The following is a 16,361-nucleotide window of genomic DNA, read 5'->3' on the forward strand; positions in this document are numbered from 1 at the left end:
GTTATTTAAGTTGTCAGTGAGTGGTGGGCCACCCTGTATATTGTTATGATGGTATTCTCAGTATTAAGTATGTAATAGTTAAAAAATACTTAGTTAAATAAGAAAACTATGAGGTATATGCTCATTCTTCAAGAAATGAAAAAATTATAAATGTATACAAATAAAAATCTCTATTTTAAATTGTCATAAAAAATAGAGCTGGTAGAGGATATGGAAGACGAGTTATTTTTTCATAATAAAAAAAAGGGTAGGATGAGCGTTAAAAGGGGGGGATAAGTAATTTATTTAGGTCATTAGAAATAAATTAAAGGGTAAATAAGTATAGTTTTGACATAGAATCTAAATGAATGTGAAAAATGTTAAATTTATAATTTGTCAATGGTTTATCATGCATAAAAGGGATGGAGTATAGGAATAGGATAGGTTCAATGCATTATTTAAATTTGTTTACCTATAAGATGATAATAAAATTATACGGTTAANCATGACTTATTTCAAATCTATCTTTAATTTTTTTTTATGACATGCTTAGAAATTTAATTTCTTACCTGTTCTCCATTTATCTTGATTGATTGTTATACAAAAAAAAAATTATATATATAGATAATAAAAGCAGAGACTTTAGTCTATTTATTTATTTTATAATCTTATAAAAATTGTTAAACTTGAAATATATATATATTTTTATACTTCAAAATAAAAATTTCGTAAAACCAGATAGATTATGAGAACCAATCCCTTGTGACATGTCACAAATTATTGTTTTACTAACAATTTCAACCACTTGATGTGCTAGGGTAATGACTTTAATAATTTATCAGTATTTTATAAAATAGTGTATTTTATGTGAAAGTCGACAGAGTTAGAGGCAGGGTGGCTACACAATCGGAGATAATACTCGTCGATGCATGGCTCTTACGGAGTCTAGAACTGTTTGCCGAAAAGAACGTGACAGAATATGAGAATCAATCCCTAGTGACACGTCATAAACTATTGTTTTACGAATAGTTTTAACCACTTGATGTTCTAGGGTAATGATTTCAACAAACAATCAGTATCTTGTGCAATTAATCAAACACTTATCTACCTAAATTTAAGATACACTCTACGTGAGTACGTACGATTTCCTTAGTGACAAGTCATAAACTATCGTTTTACCAACAGTTTTAACCACTTAATGTGCTAAGGTAGATTTTCGAAATGCACTTATTCAATAGACAATTCAATTGAAGAATTAAAAAAAAATTCTTAATCGGAACAACTCACAAAATACAAAATTAAGAAAATTAATTGTCTTATTAATTCTTAAACATTTAAAACTAAAAATAAAAAGTTAACTATTTTTTTTTATTACATTACTTATGAGAGAGTTAAATAAAAAACACCAAGTATGAAAAAGTTTCTAAGTCCGAGAGAGTACAATCGTCAAACAGCCTAGTGAGGAGGCGCTTCATAGCCAGATTTAAAAAAAAAAATAAGGTAACGAATGAGCCAGAAGTCGCTCTTTTATGAAGGGAAAATTGATGTTTTAGATTTTATTGAAAAATGCTTTTTATTGGTTAGTTTATTAAACTTATAGGGACACGTACGCAACCTATTATTCTACTATTTTGAGTCAATGTTACATACGAGTATAGGTGTTTTATATCTATTATCTCCCATGATAAGTTAAAAGTTACTTCAAAAATGCTTAAATTAAGAAAAAAAAAATTATAATTTATTTGTTTCTTACCATGCTCGGCATACAATATTCGTTTATCTGTTTAAAAAATAATGATTTATGTTTATAAATTATAATAATATCATTTAAAAACATGTTTATAGAAAAAAAAAATTTCCAAATCTTCATAATAATGTATATTGTTTTTAATAATGAACAATAATAATTTTTAACAAGAATAATATATACAGAGAGATTCCTCATCTATACCTCACGAAATATGTTATAGCGAATCACAATATTATTTTTTTAAATAATTATTTCTCAATTGCTTTAGGTAATATATTTATTTTCTTTTAACACCCCNTAATATATTTATTTTCTTTTATCACCCCTTACAACCTAAAATTTTATTAAGTTTCAATTTTTGTAATGCAACCAATTTTTTTTTTATCGTCAGATTTATTAAATTGATAAAATATTTATTTTANGAAAAAATATTTATTTTGAAACGATAAGTAATATTTTATTTTTGTATTAAGGCACCACTGTATTTATTTTGTTATTATTGTTGCTGTTAATAAAACCTGATGCTTCGGTCAGTCCATTACGAACCATTGATGTTATCTGTTTCTGTTAGCTTCCTCTTAACTTTAGTTCGATTTTACAAATAATTTATTGTGTGGCGACGCAACGTCACCCCTTTAAATTATTTATTCGTTTCATTTGGCGCAGTCGGTCACCTACAAGGAAGCAATCTGGAAGCACAAAAATCTAAATCATTTAAACGGGCTCAGCGTAGGAAACGGATTTCGGATGACTACAAGGTGCGTAGTATTCTAAATTCAACACCTAACCCATCGCATGCTAAATCTTTGCAAAAAACAGCAAGTCGACTTTTTAAAAAAGCACGAGAAGAGTTTAGAAAAGGTTTAGACAGANAAAGTTAACTCCAGTTACCTTCATCCTAAGAAATGAGAATAATCGCCAGATTCAAGCTCACTCTTCACAATTGAAACCCTTCAAAGAACGGTGCTCAATTTAAATCGAGGCGGATGAAACGATAAGTAATATTTTATTTTTGTATTAAGGCACCACTGTATTTATTTTGTTATTATTGTTGCTGTTAATAAAACCTGATGCTTCGGTCAGTCCATTACGAACCATTGATGTTATCTGTTTCTGTTAGCTTCCTCTTAACTTTAGTTCGATTTTACAAATAATTTATTGTGTGGCGACGCAACGTCACCCCTTTAAATTATTTATTCGTTTCAATTTTATTTAAAAATTTTTTATTTTACGAATCTTTATCTTTACACTGTTATCGTTCTTGTATGAACTGGTAACGAAATTGATAAACAACATATAAATGTTACCGTTATCAAAAATATTCTACATTATTGAATCAAACATTTTTTTATAAATTTTGGGGTATAGTANTTACATTATTGAATCAATAATGTAAAATAAATAAAAATAATTATCCCATATAACTTAAAGGGGTATCAACTTTATTTTTTTGGGAGGGATCAATACCGATAAATAATTCGGTTTTTATTATATTTATTCTGTCTTGTCGTCAAATCTAGTGTGAGCCAAAATAAATAAGTACACATAACAAAAAAAAATATAATCGGTTCACATTCGAATTTGTGACGTTTCAAATTACTGGTCCAAAAGTATTTATAGATCAGTTATTTTCTTAGTAAGATCATTTCATATTAGCACGCTTATATTAGTTTCACCTGTATGTTTGTTTGTAATTCTCCACGCGCCACATGTTATTATTCTCGCGTATCATGTCGTCTATAGCCTTGAGACTGACTACTGTAACGCAATCACCCCCCTCCCCCTGACATCACACAACAACGACAATATTCCTGTATAATTTTATTTTTGGTTTTCGTTACCGTACATTCGTGCGTATCATCAATATTATTTATATTTATAAACAAATTTTCATTGTTTATTGTTAGATATGAACATTTAAAGATTCAAATTTCTTTGAGTTAATATACATGTATAATACATAAGGGATTACAAATACAGGTGGGTAATTGTTTTTTATGACGATATTCGCAGGTATTATTATCAAATTAGCCTTTATTATCAATGGTAGTAAGACACATTGTTGTGAATTTATAAATACAAAACCCAGAATTTTAACACAAAAATAGCATATTATTGAATACGGTAGTCATTTTTACCATGAAGACAAATCCAGAGGTCAATTTTTTTTTTTCAAAATTAAATTATATTACATTAGCTTTAATTTAAGATATATATAAAAGTGTCACAGTTTCCCAAACATTTTCAAAAATTAAATTGAAAATGTCTTAATTTCAAAACGCATGTTTCAAGTTTTAAACTCCTCTTTTATAATGGAAAATAGTCCAATTTAAATAAAAAGTATGTCAAATAAAAGAATTATTCGTAATTTATTTAGGAAAAATAAATTTGTGTTGATATATACATTTTTCGAAAAGTTATAGCAATTTAAATTTGAAAATATAAAATCGAAAAATGAAAATTTATGACAAAAATAGCATGTTTTTAACTACGGCAGCTATTTTTACATAAAAAGAAAAGTCGTCGGGATAAATTTATTTTTTTCATTTTATAGTACATAACATTAGATTTAATTTGATATATGTTTAAAGGACGCAGTATTTCCTTAACATTTTCAAAAGTTAAGTTGTAAAAGTTGAGTATTGTAAAAAAGTTGCTATTTTAAACCCCCTCCTGTGAGGAGGTTCAGTATTAGATTTGCAAAAATATGATATCAAATGAAAGGAAAATATCTAAGGTTTTAATATAAAAAAAATATATAAATAGCGATTTCTTTTACTTCGACATCTAATTTCTCACAGAAGAGTATTCATCGAACAATTTTTTTTTTAATATTGAAGATTATTTAATATTTACGTATTGATCATTAAAATGTTCCGTAAGAGCTAAGCATTTTTTTTATGGACAAACATAAAAAATCACACACATAAAGTAATACCTTTTCAGCTTAGTAAAGAGGCTAAACATTTTTTTTTAAAGCCATCAAAAAGTATTTTTATATTTTTATAACTATTTTATTAAAAGTGTTTTTTAACTTTTAGTCATAAAATGATAATCAAAAGAAATACAAAAGATTCAAAATACCATTGAAGTGTATTAGTGAATTTGATGCATTTAATTTAAAAATGTTGAATGTAGTTAAATGTTGTAGTACGTATAATATAGTTATACGTCATTACTTTCCGAATATTGGATTTTTATTAAAAAAACGTACATATGAACAGTTAAAATCATTGAATATTATAAAATTTACAATTTTTCAGAAATAATTATTACCTTCAATTATAATTTAATATTTACTTACAAGACGATACTCCTTTAGAGCAATTTAAACATGTACCACCATTTTTTAAAGATTCTTCAGCGCATATTTCACATAAATGACAACGACAACCCACCATTATATAATAAACACTTTCATAACAATTTGTTACAGGACAAGTTTTATCTAAAGAATATGAAAAATATGGTATATCATATGATATAATTTTAAAAATATTATACAACATATGGAAAATAAATATAATATTTTTTTCTGTGTAGGGTCTCCTGTGCTTATATTAGACCACGTTTCTAAATGGATTTTATTCATTATTACTTATTATTTTAGTTAGTATGTTAAAACTACTCTTACCTGATATTCCTTGACAGCAGAGCACGGTCCACAGTGTACAGAGGAGAGATGATTTGTACAGGTTTGTTAGATATTAAATAAAAATAGATTATTACAGAAGCGTATATTATAAATGAATAAATGAAAACTGTAGTTATTGCATTAGATTTGTATTACATTACATTAGATTCTCGGAATACTTTAAAAGATTGACATGAATAATTATATTTATTTTGATGACAAATAATAGACAATGATTTATAGATTACTTAATAATGAGTGGTGTATGTATTATAAAACAACAAAATGTAAGTATGATCATTATGAACTAATGAGGTGAAATTTTGTACAGAATATTATAAATGACATATATTATGATATATATTTTATTTTTAAAATATGAAAAATCATTGAATATTTATTATCTAGATTACTGAATAATGAGAAATTTATGTATTTAAAACAACAAAATGTAAAAATGATCATTATGAACTAATGGGGTGAAATTTTGTACAGAATATTATAAATGACTTATATTTTATTTTTAAAATATGAAAAATCATTGAATATTTATTTTGAATAAGCTTAAAATAAACTTTAAGATTTCTCGATCGTGTCATTTTTCTTAAATGATGATGACGCGCCTACAGTAATAAATAATAATTGTAATAATTTAAAAAATTACTTTTATTTTAATCTCATTAATTTTATAGCTCCTTATTACATATAATGTTATGATGGTATTCTCAGTATTAAGTATGTAATAGCTAAAAAATACTTAGTTATATGAGAAAACTATGAAATGTATGATCATTCCTCAAGGAATGAAAAAATTATAAATGTATACAAATCTATATTTTTAATATTGCTACACTATAAAAATACTATAACAAAACATTTTGTTCTCATTATACTTTTCATCCAATGAACCTTATGTTGTTCACTAACTAAATATTAAATTGTTTAAAGAAATATTAGTTTTGATTTTGGCAATCAAAAAATTTGATAACCTTTTTACCAAAAAATTATTAAACCGTATGTCGTCTGATGACCGTGCTCAATAGTCATCATTATAAGCAAATGATGAGTTAGCTGTCAAGGTTCTAGGATTATAGTTAAACACTCAATGTGACAATTTTGGTTATCATACTAATGTTAAGGAAGCCCAATTAAACTCGGTGTTTTGTCTAATATACATTTTTTATAAGTTAATAGTTCCTACAAAAATACCCAAATTAAGATAAAAAAGAATATATTTTATTTGTTTCTTACCATCCTTGATAAAATGTAATGGTATATCTGTTTAAAAAATAATGATTTATGTTTATAAATTATAATAAAATCATTTAAAAACATGTTTATAGAAAAAAACATTTCCAAATCTTCATAATAATGTATATTGTTTTTAATAATGAACAATAATAATTTTTAACAAGAATAATATATACAGAGAGATTCCTCATCTATACCTCACGAAATATGTTATAGCGAATCACAATATTATTTTTTTAAATAATTATTTCTCAATTGCTTTAGGTAATATATTTATTTTCTTTTATCACCCCTTACAACCTAAAATTTTATTAAGTTTCAATTTTTGTAATGCAACCAATTTTTTTTTTATCGTCAGATTTATTAAATTGATAAAATATTTATTTTATTTAAAAAATTTATTTTATTTAAAAAATTTTACGAATCTTTATCTTTACACTGTTATCGTTCTTGTATGAACTGGTAACGAAATTGATAAACAACATATAAATGTTACCGTTATCAAAAATATTCTACATTATTGAATCAAACATTTTTTTATAAATTTTGGGGTATAGTACAACTATTAACACTTGGACTAAATATCACATTTTTACAAAGGAATTGCTTTATAATAAACCAGACAATTACTCGCAAAGTAAATAAAATAATGAAAAAATGGTAATTTCTTTTTTTTTAGTTATATACATTTCTTGATTTATCAGTTAATAATTAATTAACTAATTAAATATAACATCAATATTCACAGATACACAGAATTGTTATTATCAATGTTAGTAAGGCACATTCTTGTGAGTTTATAATTACACCAACTGTTAATGCAGAAAGTTTATCTATTGATAGTCATAATTGATAATAAACAATCCTTGACTATGATAAAAATTTCATAAAAAAACAACAATGTGGTTTGCAACACATAGCTACTAGCTATAGTAACAAGAATCGCCTTCACCTAGGCGAGGTGGTTTATTAACCATAACTATGATAACCGAAGTTATAAGTAGTTTATATGTAAAACATACCGTAGCCCGTGTTTAGATTAAGGAACAGGGATAAAATAAATATTACAGTTAAAATTAATAATTAAATTTACAGTAAAGAAGTTAAACATGGACAAAAATACGCATGTATCAAAATCCATGTCTACAAATAAAGACAATAAAAATAAAATCAAATAATATAACTAATATTATGGACGGTATTGGAACACATTCGATAATATTAATCGGAAATTAATGAAAAACACCAGTAATGGTCTGGACACTGGTTCTTTAGCGTTGGCTAGAAGAAACAGAAAACACGTGATCACCACATATAAATAAAATAAATTTAATTTATAATAAAAAAATATAAACGGTCCAGATTCGAATTTGTGACTTTACAAATAACTGGTTTAAAAGATTTTATAGACCAGTCATTTTCTTTGTAAGATTATTTCATACAGGGTGGCCCAGCACTTACTGACAACTTAAATAACTTTTGATCCAGTTAATATTTTTATCTGATTTTTTTTTAAATAATAGTTATACGTTAGGTCTGTAGTTATATCTCAATAATTATTTTTTTTACATTTTATTAAAAATATTAATTATTTTTAAATTTTAAATAAAATGTAAAAAAAAAATCTAAGATAGCTATTTTGTAGAGTAGAATTTAAGAAAAATTTTAATAAAAAAATATCTTATTAATATTCAGTAGTAAATATTCTGTAGCATTTTAAAGTTTGTGAAAATTGGAATTTTCATGTATTATTTTACGGTATTACACATTGAAATACGTATTGAGAAAAGGACAGAAGAAAACGCTATCTTTTCGTGATTACTAGAATTTGGAGGTGTGTAACTTTTTCCATGAAAATGACATACTTTCAAAAGTTGCTTACTTTTGAATAAGTAATAATTGCCTTATCAAATTTCTTATCATGGTATTAATGCCAAGGTTGTAAATTATAGTAATCACAAAAAGATAGTGTTTTCTTCTGTCCTTTTCTCAATACGTATTTCAATGTTTAATACCGTAAAATAATACATGAAAAAAATAATTCAAATTTTCACATATTATAAAATGTAAAAAAAAATAATTATTGAGATATAGATATAGACCTAACGTATAACTATTATTTAAAAAAAAAATCAGCTAAAAATATTAACTGGATCAAAAGTTATTTAAGTTGTCAGTGAGTGCTAGGCCACTCTGTATAGCCGCTATATTTTATAAAGCGGTCTACACCAAAGGAGTAGGTTTTTAACCATTGATACTTCGCGACGGTTAGCTAGTCCCTCACTAGAGAGAGTGATGACGACTCCAATTATGGAACTGTATTCTTGTTCGGTAAATGTAGCAGTCCGTGATTCCGAGGTAGTGTGCGTCAAGCACTGCCGCGTTACCGACTCGGCATCATCGTCCCACTATTATTTAAATTGCAATTACTTTTACTTCGACATCTAATTTTTCACAGAAGAGTAATCATCGAACAATTTTTTTTTAATATTGAAGATTATTTTATATTTACGTATTGATCATTAAAATTGGTTCCGTAAGAGCTTATGGACAAACATAAAAAATCGCACATAATTATAAAACTAATACCTTTTTAGCTTAGTAAAGAGGCTCAACATTTTTTTTTAAAGCCATCAAAAAGTATTTTTACTTTTTTAAAACTATTTTATTAAAAGTATTTTTTAACTCTTAGTTAGAATATGTCATTATTTCCCGAATATTAGATTTTTCATAACAAAACGTACATATGAAAGAGTGATTTTAACTCTTGATTGATTTTAAATCAATATCATAAAATTTACAATTTTTCAGAAATAATTAATACCTTCAATTATAATTTAATATTGACTTACAAGTCGATACTTCTTTAGAGCAATTTAAACATATACCACTATTTATTATAGAGTTTTCAGCGCAAATCTCACATACATGACAACCACAACTTTCCATTCTATAATAAACGCTTTTATTACATAATTTAACAGGACAAGTTTTACCTAAAAATATGGAAAATATGGTATATAAAACATATGATATAATTTTAAAAGTACAACATATGGAAAATAAATATAATATTTTTTTCTGTGTAAGGTTTCCTCGGTGTTTTGTCTACTATACATTTTTTAAAAGTTAAAAGTTCCTTCAAAAATACCCGAATTAAGAAAAAAATAAATATAGTTTAAAAAACTAAAAAAACACGCTTTTAAAGCACATCGAACTAAAAAGTTAAAAATAATTTTTAAAATAATTATGAACAAAAAATACTAGTATTATTGTGATAAAAGCGTCGGGCGCTCAATATACGAAAAATATGGCACAAAGCACCCACGCTTTTATCACAATAATACTAGTATTTTTTGTTCATAATTATTTTAAAAATTATTTTTAACTTTTTAGTTCGATGTACTTTAAAAGCGTGTTTTTTTAGTTTTTTAAACTATATTTATTTTTTACTTTTTAGTTTCATGTTATGATAGTAGTTACTATCAATATCATGGTTGTTACGGGTAACGGGAAATCAGGGTTCGATTCTGGGGAGGGAGTCTGAGAAACGGCTACCACATCCAAGGAAAGCAGCAGGCGCGTAAATTACTCACTCCCGGAACGTGGAGGTAGTGACGAAAAATGACGATACGGAAATCATCCCTCGTAATCGGAATGAATACTTTATATCTCTTAATTAGAATAAATCGTGTTAATATATTAATTTTAATAGTAATTAGAATATATATATTTATACAAATAATGCGACTTAACTACGTAAAAGTATCATGCACTAAGTATAGCTGTGTTTTATGGCCGGGCGGGTCGGACTAACGTTATACCCGAGGTATAAACGGCGGTAGGAATATATATATATATACGTAAGGCGCATTAGACGCGGGCGTTATTGGTCAGTCAAAATAAAAATTTGTTTACATATATATAATATTGATGACAAGCACACGGGTACGATAACCAAAAATAAATTTATACAGAGGAATAGTGTTGTCGTCGTGTGATGAGCGCGGCGTGGGGTGGGGTGAATGCGTTATGACAGTCTAGTCTAGACGACGGAATATGCGATAACGCGTGGCGTTTGGAGAGTTACAAACATACATACATACATACATACATACATACATACATACATACATACATACATACATACATACATACATACATACATACATACATACATACATACATACAAGTGAAACTAATAAAAGCGTGTTAAAAAAAGAATATAATTTCTTTGTTTCTTACCATTCTTGATAAAATGTAATGGGTTATCTGTATAAAAATAATACTTTATGTTTATGATTTATAATAAAATCATTTAAAAACTAGTTTATAGTTTAAAACATTTCCAAATCGTCCTAATAATGTATATTGTTTTTAATAATGAACAATAATAATTTTTAACAAAAATAATATATACAGAGAGATTCCTCATCTAGACTTGACGAAATATGTTATAGCGAATCACAATATTATTTTTTTAAATAATTATTTCTCAATTGCTTTAAGTAATATACAGTAAAAGCCGCTTAATAGGAACTCTTTGGGACCAAGGAAAAATATGTCAATTAACCGATTGTTTCTAATAAGCGATTAGTTTAATTTGTACTATAAAAAAAAAATGAAAAATTTATAATTAATGCATAAAAAGTCAAGCCTTATAAATTAATTAAAACTTTTATTTAAAATACGTGTCTATTAAAGTTTGTTTTTTTCTATTGAGTAACTCCATCACCATATATTAATAGGAGTAGTGCTACTCAAAGCCTTTTTCATCCGCACGGTGCTGGACTACTCTCCTGAAGACACTAAGAGCTTCTAAAATTTCTATGTTTGTAGGGGATGCCTTGTAGTGTATGTTCTAATATACGGCCGGTTCGTCTCGGGACATTTTGTTTCAATAATGCGATTGTGTCAATTATCCGTGTTATTGATACAACAATATCCGTATTTCTAATAAACGGCTTCCACTGTATTTATTTTCTTTTATCACCCCTTATACCCTAAAATCTTATTAATATTCAATTTTTGAAATGCAACTCATTTTTTTTATCGTCAGACTTCTTCAATTAAAAAAAACATTTTTTTATTTTATGAATCTTTATAAAATTCAATAAATATTATTTACTTACAAGACGATACTACTGTAGAGCAATTTAAACATGTACCAATTTGTAGAGAGTTGTAACTGCATTCTTTACATAAATGACAACCACATTTCATAATTTTATCATAAGCTTTCGTATCACAGTTTATTACAAAACAATCTAAAAAAGTAAATTAAAACACAAATATAGCACCTAAATCATATGATATAATTTTAAAAATATTATACAGCATATGCAAATAAATATAATATTTTTTTCTGTGTGCCCCTACACAGAAAAAACCACTTTAATATCTTAGCCATGAAATATCGATATCGGTCAAAATTGTGTCAAATCTGTATAACTTTGACTTTTTATATTTTCAACTATAAATTAAAATAACTTATTGAAAAATTTTAAGATCAGCATAAATTTTATTTTCTAAATGCCTTATATATATATTCCTTTATTTATATATAATTTTTTATTATATACCTATCATCAGCATACTTTTTTGTTAGATCGGATAATCTCCTCTTATACTGGGGGCGTAAAAACTTGAAAACTACGTATAAAAAATAAAGCTTTTTCAACTTAACATTTGAAAAAGGTTGTTTTGTACATTTTTAAAAAGTTATGGTAGTTTTAAGAAAAAAAAAAATTCAAAAAAATATCGAAAATTATCGATTTTTTAAAAAGTGTAATTTTTAGGGTATTGTCTTCTACTAAATTAAAGATTTGTGATCTTTTGATGTATCATTGAGAATAATCGGTCCAATGAGAACTGAGAAAAAGTATTGATAGACACAAAAAAAAAAAATAATAATAAATAAACACATCATGGTAAAATTAATACCTTCTAAGTTTCGCATAGAAGATAAATTAATATCATAATTACATACCTTCATTTTCTTTTGTTGTAATTAAATCAATTAATAATAAAAATAACATAGTTTTAATTAATTTGGAATAAAACGTCATCATGATATTACAAAATAATTAAACAGTATATTTTAACTTTAAAATAATTTAATTTCAATTAAAATTTAGTTAGTCAAGTTTTACGAATCTAAAACTATAAGATATTTCATGATTATTTTATATTAATAAAATTATATTTAAATGACAAAGATAATTTATGTGTTTTTATATTAATAGATATTTTCATACATACGAACAATTTTTAAACAAATACAAATAAAAAATTATTTTTCCTCAAACTTAATGTTTACGAAAAATAATAGTGAAAACATAAAACTAAAAATTTAGTTTTCTGTTAATTAATTATAAAAATAGATACATAGAACTGCTAAAATATAAAATTTTATAATGAAATGTAAATTGAATGTTATACCTATACTATTAATTTAATTTTTTTTTTTTTGTAGCCAATAAAATTTATTTTTATATTATTCACATAAACTGACTTTGCTCAGTAATAGCTCAATTATAATAACAGATAACTTAAATTTTAATTTTCCAGAAAAAAATATCTCATAAAGATAGGTATATTACTATAATTGTTGAATGTCTGTAATTCAACAATACTATGTTTTTTCAAAATTAAAAATTACTAAGTCACCTTAGTCTCCCTGATTTTCGTCTACGAACAACAGTGAAAATTAAGGGGTAAAATGAAATGTCTCCCAATGATACAAAATCAAATAAGGTGGCTAACATTTATACTAATATTTATATTAATATTTACAAATACTAATAACACAATATTTGTATTATTTAATTATATTAGATAATATTGTTAATATTGAAATATATGTTTTTGAGGTAGCTAAATTTAATTTTGAAATAAATTTTAATTTGAGCCCTATTAGGAGAGGATATATTTTAAGATTTTAAAGTGTATAATAATATTTATGCTTGATAGGGGTAGGGATATTATAAAAAGATGGTAAAATTGTCATTTTATTAAAAATTTATTGACATTTAAATAGCATTCAAATTAAGTTGAATACTTTTGAGATCAGTTTGAATAAAGTTATGAATTTAACATTAAAGTGCTGATAATATTATTAATTTTACCTAATATGTAAGATAGGAGAATTTTAATTTTTATAAAATTGGTAATTTTTATACCCCATTAAGTTATATGAATAATTTTTTTGATTTTGTTTTAAAATATACAATAAAGTATTATGATAAAACAATATATACACATAACAGCGAATATCTTGTAGAAAGTCCTTCTAACGGCAGAACTCCTGCTGAAATTTGTAACTTATATTACAATGTTTATATTACATTTTTGGAGTAAATAACTATTACAAATATATTAACATATATTTATTGTTGAAGATGATCTCTACACCAGGATCTTTTAGGCGGCGAGGAAAGTTATCTGGGTATATGAGTAAGGACAGATTTTAAAAACCCAGCACAGGGGGGTCGTGGCATAATGATATCTGACAGTGATTAAAATCACTATAAAAAAAAAAACGCTTCGATGCAAATCTTTAGATAGTGTTTAATTTTAAAAAATTGGTGGATTATTCCAAAAGCTTCATAAACTGCTAGTTCCTTATTAATATCCTGATTAAGATAAAGTATGTCGAATAAAAAAGGGATTATTAAAAAATAGTATTTCCCATAAAAAAATTATATTGATCAATACACTTTTCAATAAGTTATAGCANTTTCCCATAAAAAAATTATATTGATCAATACTGTTTCAATAAGTTATAGCATTATAGAGTTAAAAATGCAAAAAATAAAATTGAGATTTTTCACACAATAATAGCATTTGGTAGCCATTTTCACCGTGAAGACAAAATAAAGTCCGAAATTTTTTTTTTACATAATAAAGTATATTACATTAGCTTTAATTTAATATATATAGAAAAGTGTCAGACTTTTCGGAACACTTTCAAAAGTTAAGTTGAAAAAGTTAATTTTTTGTGAAAAAGTTGTCATTTTGAATCCCCTTCTGTAGGCAGGTAAAAAGTCAGATTTATAAAAAAAAATATACCAAATGATAGGTAAAGACATCATGCATATACAAAAAAAAGAATTATATTGATCTATAAATCTTTCAAAAAGTTATAGCATTATAAAGTTAAAAATATAAAAAAGAATTTTTTTACAAAAATCGTATTTTTTTTATTAAGTTTAATGTCTGTTTTCACCATGAAGATAAAATAAAGTCCGAAATTTTTTTTTACTATTATAAAGTATATTACATTAGCTTTAATTTAAGATATATATAAAAGTGTCAGACTTTTCGGAACACTTTCAAAAGTTTAGTTGAAAAAGTTCTACTTTCTATATGCATTTTTATGTTTTGAATCCCCCCTGTATTTAGGGAAATGGTCCGATTTAAAAAAACAGTATGTCGAATGAAAGATGAATATAAATACTACTTCTCATGAAAAAATTGTATTGATCCATATATTTTTCAAAAAGTTATAGCATAATAAAGTTAAAAATGGAAAATACAAAATCGAAAATTTTCACACAAAAATAGCATTCGGTAGCCATTTTCACCGTGAAGATAAGATAAAGTCCGAAATTTTTTTTTTGCATAATAAAGAACATTACATTAGCTTTAATTTAAGATATATATAAATGTGTCAGACCTTCCGGAACATTTTCAAAATTTAAGTTAAAAAAATTAATTTTTTGTGAAAAAGTTGTCATTTTAAATCCCCTCTTGTGGGTTGGTAAAAGGTTAAATTTATAAAAAAAATATATCAAATAATAGGTAAAGACATTATGCATCTATTAAAAATAAAATTATATTGATTTGTTCAATTTTGAAAAAGTTATGGCACTTGTAAGTAAAAAAAATTGAAAAAATTTCGAAAATTAGCGATTTTTAAATTTGTATTTTTTTTTGGAGGTTTTCCCCATTTACGGGAACGAGGGAATNTTTTTTTTTTGGAGGTTTCCCCCATTTACGGGGAACGAGGGAATTTTTTTCAATTTTTAAGGGTAATGTCTTCGACTAGATACGATTTGTGATCTTTTGTCGTATCATTGAAAGAAATCGGTCGGTGAGAGCTGAGAAAAAGTGGTAACAGACAAAAGAAAAAAATTAAATAAATAAACACATCATGATAAAATTAATACCTTCACAGCTTATTAGCTTCGCATCGAAGCTAATAAGAGGGATTGAATGATTTTGGAGATTGTTGTGAAAGAGTTTGTATCGAGAGGTAGTAGTTTGTTTAACAATAAGAAGGTGGAGGTCTCTATGAATTGTTTCGTTTGATATATAAGATAGGACGTTAAATATTCGATTGGTAATTAAAATCGGTTCAGTGAGGCTAAGAATTTTTATGGATAGACATAAAAAAACGCACACCATCACAAGAATAATACCTTCATAGCTTCACATAAAAACTAAAAAATTTAATCAAAAAGATTTAAAAAAACTCCATAATTAAGTGAATTAAAAAAATTAATTATAATTGTAAATGTACATTGTTAAAGTCTAAAGAAACCCAAATCATGTTATTAGTAATGCACGTTACAAATTTGAAATCGGCGCAAAAATTGGTTTAAAGAAGTATATTTTTGATGAAAATTGCTTGTAGACCAAAAAATGTATTCATAAGTAACAATTCATTTATAAAAAGTATTGCATCACGATCTTCAAATTTTATGAATGTTTTCCATAATAGTAACAACTCCTTTATAATTTTTT

The 16,361-nt window shown here is 25.4% G+C and overlaps 1 protein-coding gene across 2 annotated transcripts in view; it reads right to left on the reverse strand.

Annotated features, from left to right (window-relative positions):
• LOC126900385 (uncharacterized) overlaps window positions 1–12,745 on the reverse strand; it is a 55,853-nt gene extending 43,108 nt beyond the window's left edge. Inside the window, exons 1-8 of one of the 2 annotated variants that reach the window (XM_050676059.1) lie at window positions 12,604–12,745; window positions 11,747–11,881; window positions 10,860–10,886; window positions 9,467–9,610; window positions 6,615–6,641; window positions 5,034–5,177; window positions 1,733–1,759; window positions 549–563 (exon numbers count right to left, since the gene is read on the reverse strand). In XM_050676059.1, coding sequence (XP_050532016.1) covers window positions 549–563; window positions 1,733–1,759; window positions 5,034–5,177; window positions 6,615–6,641; window positions 9,467–9,610; window positions 10,860–10,886; window positions 11,747–11,881; window positions 12,604–12,685 — 601 coding nt within the window. In that variant the 5' untranslated portion in view covers window positions 12,686–12,745. The remainder of the gene's footprint in view (window positions 1–548; window positions 564–1,732; window positions 1,760–5,033; window positions 5,178–6,614; window positions 6,642–9,466; window positions 9,611–10,859; window positions 10,887–11,746; window positions 11,882–12,603) is intronic. The other variant, XM_050676058.1, reaches the window with a different exon arrangement.
• Window positions 12,746–16,361: the final 3,616 nt, after the last annotated feature.

Source organism: Daktulosphaira vitifoliae, unplaced genomic scaffold (assembly GCF_025091365.1).
Source record: "Daktulosphaira vitifoliae isolate Bord-2020 unplaced genomic scaffold, ASM2509136v1 Scaffold_3, whole genome shotgun sequence".
Classification (NCBI taxonomy): domain Eukaryota; kingdom Metazoa; phylum Arthropoda; class Insecta; order Hemiptera; family Phylloxeridae; genus Daktulosphaira; species Daktulosphaira vitifoliae.